This window comes from Athene cunicularia (genome assembly GCF_003259725.1).
Source record: "Athene cunicularia isolate RWA chromosome 6 unlocalized genomic scaffold, athCun1 chr6_part1, whole genome shotgun sequence".
Classification (NCBI taxonomy): Eukaryota; Metazoa; Chordata; class Aves; order Strigiformes; family Strigidae; genus Athene; species Athene cunicularia.
In genome coordinates this window covers 2,423,482-2,440,430 of record NW_020799105.1, presented here as the reverse complement: position 1 = coordinate 2,440,430, position 16,949 = coordinate 2,423,482, and the positions used below count along the sequence as shown (strand labels likewise).

At 42.5% G+C, this 16,949-nt stretch overlaps 1 protein-coding gene and 1 long non-coding RNA gene across 2 annotated transcripts in view; both read right to left on the bottom strand.

Moving 5' to 3' along the window:
• Positions 1–2,589: 2,589 nt before the first annotated feature.
• LOC113481567 lies at positions 2,590–7,689 on the bottom strand. The gene is made up of 3 exons (XR_003398699.1): positions 6,511–7,689; positions 6,223–6,399; positions 2,590–4,578 (listed from the first exon to the last, which is right to left on the bottom strand). It is a non-coding gene; the product is annotated as an uncharacterized LOC113481567 (long non-coding RNA).
• Positions 7,690–10,089: 2,400 nt separating this feature from the next.
• Positions 10,090–16,949, bottom strand: part of COMTD1 (catechol-O-methyltransferase domain containing 1) — a 7,327-nt gene continuing 467 nt past the window's right edge. Inside the window, exons 2-7 of the mRNA XM_026851464.1 lie at positions 15,623–15,756; positions 14,455–14,560; positions 13,510–13,628; positions 13,189–13,243; positions 11,624–11,757; positions 10,090–10,849 (exon numbers count right to left, since the gene is read on the bottom strand). Coding sequence (XP_026707265.1) covers positions 10,697–10,849; positions 11,624–11,757; positions 13,189–13,243; positions 13,510–13,628; positions 14,455–14,560; positions 15,623–15,756 — 701 coding nt within the window. The 3' untranslated portion in view covers positions 10,090–10,696. The remainder of the gene's footprint in view (positions 10,850–11,623; positions 11,758–13,188; positions 13,244–13,509; positions 13,629–14,454; positions 14,561–15,622; positions 15,757–16,949) is intronic.

Genomic DNA, 16,949 nt, shown 5'->3' with positions numbered 1-16,949 from the left:
ACGGGAGCTGCAGCGGCCCGCCCCCCGCTCTGACCTAAGGGGAGAAAGTAGAGGAGCAAACCCCCGCGTACGCTGGCACTCGGATGATCTCCAAGCCTTGAGCCTGAGAAACCTGGGCAGCGTCCGTCCGCTTCCGCAAGAGCAGTGGGTCCTGTTCTCTACATCGGGCTGTCGGCAGCACATTCCTGGGTGCAAAACCTAATTTACAAAGCAGGTTATCCTTCCGACTGCTGCTCTGCTCCTGACTTGACATACTTTTCTAGAAGCCTCCAAATGGCAGAGATCTCTTGATTTCCTGAGAAGTTCTGGCCACCCTTACCTTTGAGCAGCACCTGCTGACAGGAGGACAGGGCACACTAGCTGCCACAAACCAGAAGGCAAAGGATTCAAAATGTTGCCAGACTCATGATCTTCCTGTGTCTTGATCCCCACGTTGTGATCTTCCCATGTACCAGGCACCGCAGGAGGGCTGGACTGATGGCCACGTGGCGCACCAGCAGTGTGGGCTGCAGCCCGGGGACCTTGCACTGCCACCGTGTAGGTAGCTCACAAACTCTTCCCTCGGCTTTGCAATTAATTTAAGTCCCAATCAAGCAATTGGAGCATGGGGACAGAGAGAGAGGCCAGCAAGTCTGCTCAGGGCCTGTCCCATGGGGATGCTGTGGTGAAACGTGTACCCTTTTGGCTGCTTGAGCTGCTGGTGTGGAGCAGCAGCCTCTGACTGGAAACAGTTACAGAGTGGTCAGCACTGCTGTGAGGAGCAACTCTACCACCATCCCCTTCACATGGAGGGGCTGTTAAAAAGCTGTTGTGCAGCATGTGTCAGTTGAGGGTAGGAAGCGGAGACAACTTCCGTCGGGGCTATATTGTTCATGAATGTACAAAATTTGTCTTTCCTGGACAAAATCAGAAAACTGGTGCTGGGCAGTGAACCCTGTGGCCAGCACTGCTGCCATGGGCTCCCCACTGCCTGCTGCTGCAGGGTGCCTCACCTTGTCCTTCTCCCTTCTTTGGGGACCCTTGTTGGTCTTTGCAAGCAGAGCATGCAAACACCTCTTTGTCAGGCACACTGAAGTCCCTCAGCTGCTGGGGGTTGGGAGGAGTGCATTGCACTGCCAACTGCCCTGGTGCAGGGGGCTGGGCCCAGGCCAGATTTACAGTTACAGTGAATCTTTTCCTTGCTATCTTGCTGAGTGGATTGGGTGGGTTACGACTGATCATGAGTCACCTGGTATCATTTTCACTTCTCTAATTGGCAGCATGTACTTTGGGGAGCAGGGCAGGGAGTGGTTTCTGTCCTCCCTTGTTGTTGGCACTTGATGCATGTCCTTTAGCCTGCACAAAAGCCTGCCCATGGCAGAGGAGGGTGTACTGGTTTTTGCTGTAGTGTTTGGATGCAGGCTGCTCATTGTTGTACCTGAGAGGTTCATCGATTGAGCTGAATAGGACCAGCTCTGACAGATACCCCTATGGGTGTGGCAAGTGGAGGCAGTAGCCCTCCATACTGCCAGCTGCAGAGTCTTCACTGGCAGAGAGAGCACCAAGGTGAGTGTGAACAGGCGTCTCCAGTGTTTCAGGAATCAGTATTTTATGAAATGTTTTTAAGTAAACTGCAATTCACAAATATCTCTCCAGGGTATTGCAATTTATTGTAGATGTAGGCTTGTATTATAGCTTCTGTAACAGAAGGCTGATCTCCTTACTCTGTATTTTTGTTTTACTTTTTTGAAGTTCATTGGGAAATCTCGTACAGCATTCAGTCCTGGTGCAAGACTGGTAGGCTTTCAGGTGAGACCTAAAGCTTTGTAGAAAGGCTCTCTGCGTTTAGGCCATTTTGTGCATTCAGCATGCTGTTGAAATTGATTATAGCTCATTTCTGTAGCCTGAAGCTCACCTGATTTAACTTCATCATGCCTGTTATGAGTTCATGAGCATGCGTAAATGTTGGGAGTCTTGGTAGGTGTCTCTGCCAAGCCAGCACAACACAACTAACCCACCTTCTGCTTCAAAATTTCTCCCTCTTGTGGGCTAAATGACCTGGCTCAAAGTCCCATTTCCTATTATTTCCTTTTCTTTTGTGGGAAGCTGTAGCAGAAAGGTGTACCATGCAGTCCCACTGCAGTCATTCATAGCAGCCTCTCCCAGAGGCACAGCTTCTTCTAACTCACAGTATGGCCCCATCCCAAGAGGAGTGCCAGGGAGTTAGGTGGTTGCTCTTGGTTCCCCCGGTGTTTAACCAAGCATCACTCACTATCGAGCACAGAGAGCGGTGCTCTGCAGGAAGCATGAGCTCACTGCCTTGCAAGGCTTTTATGTTATTCTAATTCAGTTTCTTCTTCCTGGAATGAGATTGCACTCATACTTCTCTCTGAGATTTCCTGAATTAAAAATATGGTGTGTCACTATAGGACACGTGCTTAGTTTGGTGGGGTTGGGGCATGCCTGGCCCCTCTGCATGCTGGCTGCGCTGCAGAGCGTGGCCTTGTTGGTGTTTGGTGCAAGTGGGAATGTGCCTGCCTTGGCCATGTGAGCTGAGCAGTCTGCACAGCACCAAACAAGTACCTGAGGGGCAGGGTTTCGGGCACAAAGACCTCAGTCTGGTTAGCAGCAGGGGAGAGAAAGAAAGAGAAGTGGAGAAGCATTCAAAATGTAAACTTTCTGAAAAAGAAAGGCTTTACTTTTAATGCTTTCCTTCACAGAATAACTTTCCCATTGCATAGGAAAACCCATTCTTGCCTTTCCTCTGATTTTCCTCCCTTCTGCTTGATAGCCTTTGATTCCTTGGAGGAAACATACAGGGAGTTAGCTGAAATTATCTGCTGTTGCTCTAGCTGTTACAGTCCAATTTTCTTTTATGGAGATGAAGTAAGATAAACACAAAGCAGAAAGATAATTGAACATAGAAAAAGCAGTTAACTTCTGCTAGTGGTTCCCTAATTTCTGCTACCTCTTCTGCTGGAGAAATGTGACCACAGCACAAGGCTGCTTGGTCCTTCTGAGACCTAGGAATCCCCTATTGGCTCAGGCTGCTCAAAGCCAGCTCTTTTCCTGTTTGTATGTTCTTACTTTATTAGCCTTTAGAAGGCAGAAGAGGTAAAATGAGACTTAATAAGGTCAGGAAGGAGCACATAAGAGGTAGAATGCAGAAATGCTTGATCATAAAACTAAAATCTATATTATAATGCCTATATGTAATAGGGATGGCCAAAATTAAGATTTCTTGTGTCAATTTAATTAGTCTTTTGTAACCTGAGTGCTTAGTGTTGAAGTCTTAATCATGTACCTTTAATGCAGTTTCTGGAGGTGACCATACATGATTCCTAAGGTCAACAGGCAGACCCTAGCTGCAAGTCTGAAGCTTTCATTAAGAGTTTACCACAGTCCATGTCTGGAAGTTTAAATATACATTTGAAGTTAAGCTTGAGCTAAAGGGCTTCACTCAGTATCTGGTATGTGAGTGAAAACTGTGGAAAATCAAGAAAGGAAAACTTGGTAGTATCCATCAAAGTAATCAAAGCTGTGAGAGAGAGGGAAGTGTGTCAGGCTTGGTGGTACCTGGGATCCTTTCTTTAACACCAGAACAAATTTTGGGACCCCAGATCTCTGGGTATTGATTAAATGGGTTTACACTTTTGCCTCTTTCAAGATAGTCTTCAGTGATAACTTTGATCAGTCTTGGATTGTGAGAATAGGTCCAACCCATGCAGCAGTCCTTAACAGGGACAGTTTTGGTACTGTGGCCCACGCCCTTATCAGGACACCTTATTGGTTCCATTTTGATGGTCCTCCCAACCTGAGGAGAAGGACTGTTGCCTGTTGGTGGGAATAGTTCCAGGAAATGACTGTGCCCCTAAAATCTACAACAGCCATGGGAAGACCAAGAGGTGATGTAGAAGCTGGTTCTACATATCTGTGGAGAAAAAGCAGCTTTTTGCATAGGAACTGTTTTATCAGGAGGTTGACCTAGTGAATATTTGTTATTTGCAATTGCACTTTGATAGTGAATTAATGTTCCTCTGTACTGGGGATGTCTTTGAGGTTCACTGGAATATAATCTAGCTCTGATGTTCAAAGGAAACCAAGGAGGGCCCTGCAATTTCTTTCAGGTTGTATTAATCTCTTTGATATAATACATGACAGCACAAGTAGTTGCACAATTAACTGGCTTTCTGCTTTGGAACGACCCCACTAATTACTCTATGTTGAAAAGATGGATTAAGTGTCTTGGGAGAGCATTTTATAGCAGCTGACATTTAGATGGCTAGAGGACGTTGAAGGTGACGCTGTGGAAATGGCACACCAATACCCTGCTGATGTGCCCAGGAGGCTGAGGAGACATTGGTAGCTGGGTGGAAGGCACCTGAGGGACCATTTCTCACCTCTGTCTGTGGAGCTGGATCTTGCCAGAGGTGGAGGCAGATGTGGATCCCTCCACACAGAGCAGTGTGGTCTCACTGCCCCCTCCCTGTCCCCATATGGTCCTCACAGCTCTGCCTGGAGTCAAAGGTGCCATGTGATGGAACTTTACACTTCTGCTGGTTACAGCTCTTACTGCCCCCCCGCCTTCCAGGTTTTGCCCTGTAGTGGACATAAGCAATGTCAACTTGTAGCAGGCAAATGCAAAAATATGTACTTTATAAAGAAATGAAGTAAGCATTGGGTGTCATGAGCCACAGCCTGTGTGAGTTTAGCTGTTACAGGGAAAAAGGCAGGACCTGCAGGGTACACAATAATGCTTAGAAGTCAGCATTTTACATGTTTATATACATTTGCCTAAGTTTTGCAATTTCTCCATTTTGTTTTTCTAGTCCAAGGAGCTACATGTTTTGTTTACCTTTAAATGTGAACTCCTAATGTTTGCTTCCTAAAGCACACATTAAAAGATACAAGTGACATCATGGACAAGTGTGAGGTTTCTTACAAATAAGACTAAATTTTACCTCCAGCTTCACTGGATTTTGTTTCCTTTTAGATTTGCAAGCAATCATTTCCATTCTACAGGTTTCTCTGCACCTGTTTTAAAATGTGTTTGTTTATCTTTTTATTGTTGTTGTTGTGGTTTGGTTCATTTGTTGTTCTTCTCATGCTGGTAGAAACCCCCTTTCTGCTGCTGGGGGTTGTGCTACAGGCCAGTAAGATCTGGGCCATAACCCTATGGGCTCTTGTGGCCATGCCATGCAACATGACACATAGAGGTTGGGTGTCCTGTGAACCAGTCTTCCACTGAGAGTGGACTTCTGTTGATGTTTCCATTTGTGGATTTGATTCAAATTCTTGGTGTTGTGAATGTACAGCCAGGCTTTATCCTGAGTAATGAACACTGTGTTGTCATGTGTGTATGCAGTAGTTAGGCATTGCATTTACTTGTGACAGCAGCAGTAACACTCTCATTAACTATCTTCTGCAAATCTAATTTCATGATGTCAAGAAGTTACTACTTTCAGTTCACCAACATAACCAAAGTCTCTATCCCAGCATAATTCATAAGGCTGCTGTGAAAATGCAGTCTCTTGGTTTTTCAGTAGATGAATAGGAATAAAATTATGAGCCTTTAAACTAAATAATATTTTTTTCTTGTAGCTTGAGATTTGTTCAATCAATAATCTTTCTGCTAACTCTGGGGAGAATTTTAGTTGCCTACATAAAATGTTTTAATTATTTAAAATCATAAAATATAAGTAGGCACAATTTGCTTGGAACTCATTAGGGAAATATATGAATAAGAAGAAAAGATAATGTTTGCTTCTGCATTAATTTAAGGCAGCCTCTAAAATATTAAATCTAATCCTGGAAAGCAGTGACTTATCAGCAATGTTTGCTTTTCCTGTAATAGAAGTAAATATTAAAGCAGCTAGTTATGTGCTTATCCCTACAGTATTGCACTGAGCCTAAAAGGAAGATAAATAACTTGCCTGAAATCCCACATTAATTTCCCTCTTTTACAGGTTTTACGTTTGTTCATTTCCTTTTTCAAAACATTGCTTTTAAAATTATTATTATAAAACAGGTGACTTAGAAACCATGAGTAGCTTCAAATGCATGAGACCAATTTGTGTGTGGTTAGAATTATGCAGAGGTAATGCTTTATACCCATGCAGAGCCTTTCATCCCAATGCAAATCACCGTGCACAACATGCAGCAGCAGCAGAGAAAAGCCTGGGGCAGGGCTTGGCAGACGACAGAACAGAGCAAGGTATGGGTGAGGAAACAAAAATCTTATACCTTTAAGTTTCTCTGAAGAAACTTCAGTGCTCCCTGTTGCAGGAAACTCATTTGCAGCTCTTAAGGTACAAAGAGGGAAGAATTGCCTTTGTCCAGTACTTCTTGTTTGGGATCTCCTCAGAAATCCTGCCCCAAAAGACCTTTCTCGTTTTATTTGCAGTTACAGTGCTGCTGCTCCTATGAAAATGAAATAAGCAGTAAAATCAAATATGCTGCAAACCACACAGAGATGGGTCCAGATTTCTTGAGTGTGTGGAGCTCACAGGTTATCTGAATGTGTTGGTGTACCTGTTGTTTGGAAGAATGGATGGGGCTGCTCAACAGGGTCATGTTCCTCGCAGTAGTGCAAGGGTGGTGCCAGGGATGGAGGAAGCCTGTGCAGTTTCAGTAGATGGGTTAGATAAAATCAAGCTGTATTCATCTCGACCAGTAGTGAGTGCAGTCTCTTAAGCGAGCACTGACCTCTTAGCTTATTTACCCATGTTGCGGCCATTTAGGATGGGTTTCTTTAAGTGATAAAGAGAACATAAGCAGGGATGCAGCTGAGTGGGATACTGCATCATCAAAAAGGAGCCATCTGCAAGTTGTGTCACTTGCTGCTGTTGCTAGCCAAATATCATCAAGATTGCGGTGTCTGAGATATGGCACTGGCCTCAGGTCTGAGCTGCAGGGTTTCTGGGGCATGCGGGGAGATGTTCATGCTTCAGAGGGTCAGGCATTTAGGTGAGGTTTATATTCATGTTCCTTTCTCTGTATCCTAAAGGCTTTATCACAAAAAGCTTGCTAATTGTCTTCCATGAGCAGCAATTCACAGAAAATGCTGTCTGTGTCTAATGTGGCTAAATTCAAACAGATTAAAAACAGTTGATAAGTTTGTTAAAAGGAGGAGGGATGGCAGTGTCAGAGGTTCAAACAAATGCCTCTGAGTTATGCTACACCTGACAACTAGTTTTCCTTTAGGCCTGCAGCAACGTGAGAAACCGATGATGCTCCCTGCTTCATCCCCTGCATGTCTCAGAGGGATCAAAAGCTGGTGTTGAAAATGTGTCAGTGATCCTTGAGCATTGAAGAACCATTGTGTCTACCCTCGGACAGTGAGTTGTTTCTTTCTGGGACAAGCTCTATCTAGATTTCTGAGCACCCAGTCTTGAGTCCTGAGTGTTTTCCATGCTGTAGCTAAGTCTAAGCTCTTGCTTTTTCCTCTGGGTATATCACAGAGGGCCAGCACAAAGGGGAGCGTGGCAGCACTGCTGAGTGAGTGTCTTCTGCTCATTTAATTAGCCAGTAGAGATGCAAAGTCTGCTCTGAAACAGACTTCTGTTCCTTTCCCCGTCACCCATCCAAATATTACACCATACCGTTTCAAATGTGACATCTTTGGACCAGGGATCAATACCTGACCAGCAGCTAGGATTACATGCTTTCATTGTCATGGTGGCTCCTGGGAGTTACTGCACTAGGGGGATTTTTTTTTTTTTTTTTTTTTTCCTTTAGTGCCCTTTAGTGGTTGGCCTCTAGGGTCAACCCTTGACAGTGTTGCATTAAGAATTGGGTGGTAGGGTTTGGGCAACAGCTATGCCCACAAGTCAGGTCCTCTTTAGGGGTCAAAAATCCTGAGCCTCTACAGTGTGAGCAGTAGCTCAGGCAGTGTTACCTGGGAGGAGTGAGCAGGCCCTTAAACTCCCATACATGATCTCGCCATTAGAGAGAGACAAAGACTTGTGCTGCATTATCGTCCACTCTTACCACCTAATGAAAGCCTAAATTCCCATTGTCCCCACAAATTCCCCAAAGCTGATTCACCACTTGAATTAAACTATAATTATATATTATCAGCAGTCACTTTATAGTAAGGTTGAAGGATTAAATGCAGTTAGCAGTGATGAATTCCAGATGCACAGGACAGAAGCCTGAAGAGAAGGCCAGCTTCTGAGTAACCACAAGATAGAGTGTAATGTATTCTAAATATTTGATTCAATTAAGCTTCCTTCTGCTCTTTGTTTCAGCTTACAGATGGCTCATCAATCTATAGTTTAGGGACACATTGCTATTCTTTCTAATGGTAATTACGTGATCAGGATGGAGACAGGTTTGATTAAATGCTCACACTATGCTCTGCATATTTAAAATGGAGCAGAGTCCAAGGTAGAGGCAAAATACTAGCCCACTGCACATGGCTTCAGCCTCAGGCACTCAACAAGTCTTTCTCTAGCATAGGGGATGGGGACTTTGCCAGTTCCCACCATTCTAGGAAGAGTTTTTGAATTCATGAACTATGATTGTATCCGTGTTTTGAATGTTGCTAAACTGTTATTTGACAGTGTCTTGCAAAAATACTCACAGTGTTTGCCCATTTTTGGCTCTGCTTTACTGGGAGGATTCTTGCAACCTGGAAACTAGTAGCAAAACACTTACAGAGTCTGTGATCAATCTTCCAGTGACTTCTGTGCGTTTGGGAAAGGCCATCATGGTACTTTTAGGCCAGGGTATGTAACCTTAATAGCTTGTAGCTCACTTGTGATTATCAGCCTACAGCCTCTGAAAGCAGGAATATTTGAGAGGATGCCCCAGCTGTTAAAAGTATCCTATTTTGTGTTTGTAACCCTTACCATTTTTTATCTACTTAAAAAGTAAGATTGTAACGTAGAACATGGCCAGAAGCTTTGCATGCAAATGTATAATGGTTGTGTATATTATTTAGCCACTCCATCTGAGAGCTATTATAGTCATTAAGACTTTGTTAATGTGTTATTTCTCTGATGCAGATAAGAAAATTGAGCACACAGAGGTTTGAAGCTCTGAGGGTAGAAATGTCCCCAGAAAGAAAAATTGGGCAAGTTTTATGCCCTATTTAAAATCTCATTTAAGGGCCATATGCACCTTGTCCTGGTCTTCTCACAGACATGGATTTTACTTTACGGCAGCCAGTCTTCAATTCAGCAAAGTACTTAAGCACATCCTGACATGCTTTGCTGAATCAGGGTTTTAAGTGGAAGTGACAGAAATAGAATTAAGATCTCACTCATAGCCCTACTCTGAAACCATCAGTGATGCTTCCTTTCTCCACTGCTCTCCCACTGTGGTATGTTATCACCTGAGACAGGCATGACCTGTGCCCTGAATGTCTGCCCCTTATCAGCAAATCTAAAGTGACCTTTTCTCTCAATATGCATATGATACCCTTTCAGTGTATCAGTACCCTAAAACAGAAGACAGTGGAGCTTTTGTCTGTAAAATGCTAGTTCTGCTTTCTTGTTTAATTAGGTTTTCTAATAAGAATTTCAAGATGAAATAAAAATCCCTAAAAATTAATTAGTATTATTTTTAATTCACCGTGGAAATAAGTAATTAGTTGGGTTCTTATTCTCCAGCTTGAACAGAATATGCCTTCTGCCCTTTAAATCTCTTTCATTGGTCCCAGCTAAGGTGAGCTTTTTCAACTGCCGTTTCCTGATCAAAAATTTTACAGGAAGCATCAGGATGAAACAAAAGTAATGGAAGATAACAGCAAATGAAGTTAACTAGGGAGTTGAGAATATGGTAGGGAAAATGCATCATTTTGTTACATACTACCTAGGGAAGGGAATCTCTGCTTGCAGTATATTTGAATAGCCAGTTAACAGCTGTATTGCATCCTCTTACAATCACCATTTTCCTTCTGTAGACTTGCCACCAATGCTCTGTGCTTCCAACTTTCTAGGAAACAAGCACCTAGTAAGTTGCTTCTTTGGCTGGCAGGCAGGAGGGAGAGAGGAAGGAGGAATTGTTTTGGTTTTCTTCTTGCCCATTTGCTCTTCCTCATCCTGACTTCAAAAAAAGTAAGAACCTACACTGTTACATAGGTTAAAGAAACCTTGCACACAAAAGTTTTAGGGAGTGCTCTGTATTGGAAATACTGTTTGACATGTTTTTAAAGACAACTTTTTTTTTTTTTTCTTCCCACACGTGTATATTTGAGGCTTCTTATGTAGTACCCTTCAAGGACTACCAATGACTTTCAATATTGTTAGTGTGAGAAGGCTAACAATCTCCTTGAGGTCATGTACATTTGATTAAAAATCAATTTTTCTACTATGGATTTTAACATTAGTAAACTCTACTTTTCCTTTTGATGGTAGGACTGATTATTCTACTTAGTAGCTTCTTTTAGGACAGAAAATGACTTTGTTGTACCGACTCAAAACTCAGTTGTTCTACACAAGCACATTGTTTTCAACCATTGTCTTACAAGGACAACTTCACATAAGTTTACTTGCTTTATTACAATTAAAATAAGAAGCCATAGTAGTTCTCAAAATAAGTGTCTCTTCCAAATTTAGCTGCCCTTAGGATCCTGCTGCTCCTAAAGTCTACTTTCCCAGGCTGTGTTATTCAGTGGAGATATAGGTTAAATAACCATTTTTGATACTGCTTCGCCTGCATTTTTCCTGATGATTTGATGCTGCTTGTTTCCCATCTGCTGGGCTTCCTCCAGTTACAACTTGAATGCTAATGTGACTCCATCCCCCATTGGGAGCATGCTGATATTGACTCGTGCATCTCTCTGAAGCTTCTCATTGAGGTGGTGAATGCTCTGGGTTGCCAAGTCATCCTTTCTTGGTTTTAGCACCCTTCCACTCCAAAGGACCTATTGAAAAAAGAAATGTCATGCACCTCATTTGTTCCAATATGTTCCTCGGAACACAAAGGAAGCTTTGGAAAAGGTCCTGCATATTTTCTAGAAATTGATACTATTTGTTGTATTTCAGATTTCTAGTGGTGTCTGATATGGAGCTCTCATAAACAAGTGGGATTGAGAGTCCACAGAACTGGCTAATTGTACTTCTACTGCAAATTAGAACTCAAAATTAAGAAAAAAAAAAAGTGATTGAACATAGGTATTTTTAAAAGCCCCTATTTAGCTGCCACCATAAACCCAAAGTTGCTTGCAGTTTAGCATAATTTTTTGTTTCTAGTAAAAGTTATTAATTGATAACTTAATAGTAGTTAATGATTATAAGTGCTACCTTTGATCTTGTGTAAGTACTGTACATAGTAGAAAATGCACTACAAGACAAATCAGAATAATACACAGCATTCTCTGTAATGAATTACAAAAAAAATTTTAAGTTTCTGTTATCACAGGCTGTTTATGTACTAACATAAATTTAACACATTACTTCTTACTTCTACAGGGTTTTATTCCTTGCTTATATTAGTGTTCCATATAGCTTACTTTAGGAATTTATGTTGAATTTTAAAAGCCTCCTTTGTATAACATGGAACAAACACATTGCAATTGGCAACTGATTTGCAGGTCAGAAATCACATTACCAGAATCCCACTGCGACCTTTTTTTTCCTTTCCCAGAGGCAAAAGCAGTAACTCCCTATGCTACTACCACTACAGCTGCAGTACTTACATTATCAATAGCTATTATTCCCCCTTTCTTTATGAGGCGCAAACATTTTTCATAGTACTCATTGTAGCTTTCTTTATCCGCATCAATGAAAGCAAAGTCAAAGGTTTCAGCTTCTCCACTGGCCAACAGTTCATCTAGATGAGCAACAAAGTGAGTTGTTACACCCTGGTTAATGCTGTGTAGGAGGAAGTTGTCCATTTGTGTCAAAGTTCTCATTAAATAATGTTTTTGGCACCTTGACCAGGCAGTCTATTCCTCTACAACTAATTACTAGAAAAGCTTATCCCACAGAAACCAATCTAGACATGATGTATGCCATAAAACACTCAGTTACCAAGTTCTGCCTACTTGGAAGTTCATTGAGTAGTTCTAAACCTGCAGGATACAGCTGGGACTGCTGAAAGGTGCAGTAAAAACAAGTCAAGCAGTTTGAAACTGGATGCATTCTACACCTTCAGCTGTTTTTTGAGCTGACTGAGGAGAATTGTTTTAAGTGGATTAGGACTTTTCTCACATTTATGAACAGCTCCTAAATGCTAATCTCTCGATGATCAAATGCTGTGATACAGGTTATAAACAAACCCTGTCAGAGATCATTATTACAGCAAAAGGTTGCTGTAAGTAGAAGTGGAATTCAGTTTTAAGTTCTCCTAAATGGACTTCTTGACTGAGAACTCCAAATTGCCAGTGGCGGAGGGGCTGACTGCTGCCTTCCTGAAGTTCTCAGCCACCCCTCTCACCTGCTCTTATCCTCTGCCAACAGAGGATCTTTCTGTCTGAAGCACTGCCTAGACAAGGTCTCCTTCAGACTTCAAGGACAGTACATCCTAGCAGACTGCTAATATTTGCTGTTTTAGAAAGGATGGATGAATTTGGAAGCAATGCAAGATTATGGATGGATGTATGGATCCATCAAACACCTTTGCTGGAAACATTTCACCTCCTCCATTCCTAGAAAAGCTCTTGCATTTTTGAAATATTTATTCATATTTCATCTACCCCACATCTTGTCTTCTTTTGAATGAGAAAAGTCATTGCCTTTCTAATGGCCTTGCATGCTTTTGGCAAATACTAAATTTTAACTCCTCTGGTTACAATTCAACTGTTATACCCTAAGTTTTATATTGGCTTCTGTATTTTGTTTACACCTCAGCCCTTTCAGAAAACTCTTCCTGTCTATAACAAAGAAATAGTTGCTTAGAATGGGTAAGAGAAATTGGGATTTGTCTAATTAATCTGTTTTAATCAGCTTTCCCAGAAGCAGCTGACAATAGTACTTGACAGATTAAACAAGGTGATGGACAGAACAGGTGAGCGATCAGTACAGCCCACGCTACACAGGACAAGCATTTTTTTCCTCTCTGCTAGCATATAGGAAAACTCTGAACTTCTGAAGTGGTGAAGTTTTCTGAATTCTAATTAATTTAAGTGTAAGAGAAGCTGTCTCACTGTTAGCAAAGCGATCATACCACAAGCATATTTGGTCTTAGATTTCACCAGTATTAGATCTATCTGCTATTTTCAGGGAAGGGAAGGAAAAAAAAAAAGTATTTTAGGTTGCTTACCAAGTGTTTGAATTGCTGGCTTAATCCGCAGGTCAATTTTATGCTCTACTCCTGCCTAGAATGGAAAAACCCAAAGAGCTGATGAAAGCAGTCAAGAGATAACCCTTAGTAGGTTGCACTCAGGGAGTGACTGGTGTTCTAATATTTTTCCCATTATTTCTAGGTTCCAGACAGACTTATTTGTCTTTCCAAATTGAACTGTCTCAGCCTCCTTTTAATGATATCAGTGCTTGTGTGTGAATGTGCACATCTAAGATACCAAAACCCCCTGACATGAAAATACAACTGTCCCAAACATGTAACAGAAGAGATGCTGCTTACCTCCTTCCACAGTGGCTTTCCAATTTTGACATAGTCCTCATTTATATCACAGGCAACAACTCTACCGTTATCTGGCAGGACAAGTGCCATATTCAAGGTATTATAACCTGTAAAAACACCTAGGGAAATCATAAGAGTTATCAACCTTACCATATTGTGGAAAAAAAGAAAAAAAGCAAACTACAGCTCCATTCAGGAATAAAAACGTTTCCCAAAGGAGTCAAGGATAGCAATTTGCTAATGGACACAAAAGAGTTTCCCGTCTATTTTAATGTAATGGCAGGTTTGGATAAATTTTTACTACTTTTTTAAAATAAATCCTTTAGCAAAGCTTAATATCAGCTTTTTCCGAAAGTCTGGACACATAGGGCAGAGTCTGGTCCTGTGTCTCTGAGGAATGCCCTTATTTAAAAGTGGAGCTAAATCCTGAGTCAAAGGGACTGGACCAGCAGGAAAATACCAGCCAAATAACAGCCAGGCCAAGAATAAAGATGGTGGGAACCCATACCTGGCTGCTCAGCATCACTCTGACTTTGGGACATCCCGCTAACATAGGTGCATCAAGGCAAGTGGCTTGGATGCAGGGCCTGTGCAGCAAAACAATTCCTTCTAGCAAGCAACTGATACAGAAAAGAAAGAATACACCCTGCCCTGCAACTGCAGGAAACCCAAGTGACATGTTGATCTTATTTTTTTCAGATGGTCTCAGAGTTGATGAGACATCCATGCTGATGCCAGTATTACTGAATGCACAGATAGACAAAGTAGCAAGTAAGTGCAAATCAGACACTGCTTTTCCCACTGTAGTTTGCCCACCTGTTTGCGAAGCCAGGTCTGCAGTGCTTTACCATGTTTAGATATATCTTAATGTTCACATGGCTGTATTTGGAGAAGGACAGCCAGAAGCTTTATTCTGCTACAGAGAGGACAAAGTGACACTCTTACCTATTTCAATAACTTTCTTGGCTTTAATGAGTTTGACCAAATTTGCCATAAGCTGAGCCTGGTCACAGGACACCATCATTTTACTGCAGGGATGATCAGCAGTGAGCTAGAAAGAGGAAAAAAATATCACAACAAGCAAAACCCAAAGCTTCCTAGGGAAAAAACCCAGAGAAACCAGGAAAAAGAGAAACTCCTACCTTTCTCATTTTAGATGGCTTTGTGTTCCACCTGACCTAGAAATTGGTTTGAATTTAACAGTAACTAAGGAGTGTGGGGTGTGTGTCATATGCAGTGGCTGATCAAAGCAATAATATGCCCCAAAGTTACCATGGCTGTGGCAAACTCAGCAATAGTTGTAACTGATGAAGAACCACAGAGGAACCTTCACTGTGAAAGTCCTTTATTTCTGTGAATTTACATAAATAGATGCACTTATTTTTTTAAGCTATAACCTTTGGGTTTATGTCCTTACTCCTCCAAGACATGTAGGATGTTTTCCTGAACTGCTAGGTTAAAGTCTGCTGCCGAAGGTCAGACCACGTGGTTGTGGTTCTGGTCACACAGTGGAGCTGGAGTTGCTGTGCCCATGCCAGGGTTGGGAGGGCCCCTGACACTGAGGAGGGGAGCAGGAGAAGCAGAGCTGTGCCTGGCAGTTGAATGGAAAAGGACGGTCTGCTCCTTTCCTTTCTTCCTCTAGGGCTCATTCCAACCAACCAGCTCCAGTACTTAACAGTTAATTGCTTTTTTTACAGGAGTAGTTTGTCTCACTTGAAATGACTCAATCTTGAGTCAGGAAGTCTGCTCTGAGCTATAGTTCATCACTTCTCTGAGCTATAGTTTCCTTATATGCCAACTAAAATGAACAGAAGTCATCTGTTCAAGTCAAAATCAAGTGCAGCCCAAACACATGGCCTTGGGAGCCATGAAGAGACATGTCTAAAACGTATGACAGTACTATTAAGTACTTATTTAGGTAGCCCTGAATATTGAAGAGTCTCCTGGACTCCAAAGTTCAAAACAAATTCTAATGTGTATGCAAGTAAGAGGGAAGAAGGAATATCATAAAAAGTCCAGCTGTTCAGGATGAGGTGTGGGCGATACCAACAGGTCCTAGAGGAACAGTAACAGCACTCAACAGAAAACCTGCCTTGGGGGATATAATACTGACCAGCCGCAGCTTCTTTAGAATCGGATGTTCCCGCAAAGAGTGATCCAGTATATATTGCCAGAGAGGGCTGCTTTTCCCAATACTACTCTTGGATGATTTGGGTATCCCAAAACCAAAAGAAGGGTATCTTTTACCTAAAAAAAAAAAAAAAACAAACCAAAAAAACCCAATAATAAGACCTTTTATCTTTTCCAGCTATTGCCTGCTTAAATAAAGCAAGCACTTAATTATTACTAAAGGTTAAAGAATACTTTGCTCTGAAAAATCCAGTGAAAAAGGAAAATACAGCATAGCTGGACATTTCAGTGGACTACATTTTTTTTTTCCTCCTTCTTTTTAACCTCTAAGATGTCCAGCCCAAGTCTGTAAAGGCTGAAAGAGGCTTGTGTACTGCATTGTTCAGTGGCCAATGTGAAGCTACAAGCTGTCATATTCTTACAGGACAAGTAACCACATCAGAACTCAAAGGGGGAGTGTAAGGAGAGAAGCATGAATGAGGCACACTATTTTCTTAGTCTAGGGGCCTTGCTTTGCAGATGGATAGAGGCTGCTGGTCTTCATGGCCATCAGCTGATGCATCTTCTCAAGCTCTGTGTTTTGCTAATGACAGTGTCCTGCCCTCTAGCCAGGGGAAATCTGGCATTGCTAAATGGCTTGTTTAGCATGAAACCACTAAGCAAAAAAAGTAGGTGCTGTTAAGTAGACTATTGCTTGTCTGCTTAAATACAGAACCGATCTCTGCTTTGATGCCCAATGCTTCTTTTACCCAAGGAGGCAAATACTTTGAAGTAGTAACAACCAAAAAAACCTCCACCAGTCCACGTCTGATAGTTGTTTGCTATTAACGCTTTTTATTTCGAAATTTTTGTTTCATTTCCTGGTAATAGCTGTATTTTACAGACGATCACACTGAGGTATAGATTATTTCAGCAACTTGCTTGAAGTCAAACGGTAAGTAAGCAAGCGGCTGTGTTACAAGCCCAACACCAGCCTCCGTCCCCAGCCTGATCGTGGGCTCGCTCTTCCTAACCCCGGGGAATGAAAGCGAAACTGTTCCCAGAAGAGAAAGCTGTGACCAGGACCCCACCACAGCGTTTCCTGCCTGGCCAAATGCAGGCAGGGTTCGGGCAGGGAGCGTGCCCTCGCCTTCGCCGGGAACCTTGGCCCCGACCTCGCCGGCCGCAGGGCCCCACGCTGCGGTAGCGGGATTAGAGGCAGCGGCTTGGGCTCTAATAGCATCAGTCTATTTACCGCCGCATCTCGGCGAAACCCCGGCTCGCAGGGCAGCCCCGCTCCCCCGACGGCCGCCCAGCCCCGCCGCCCTAGG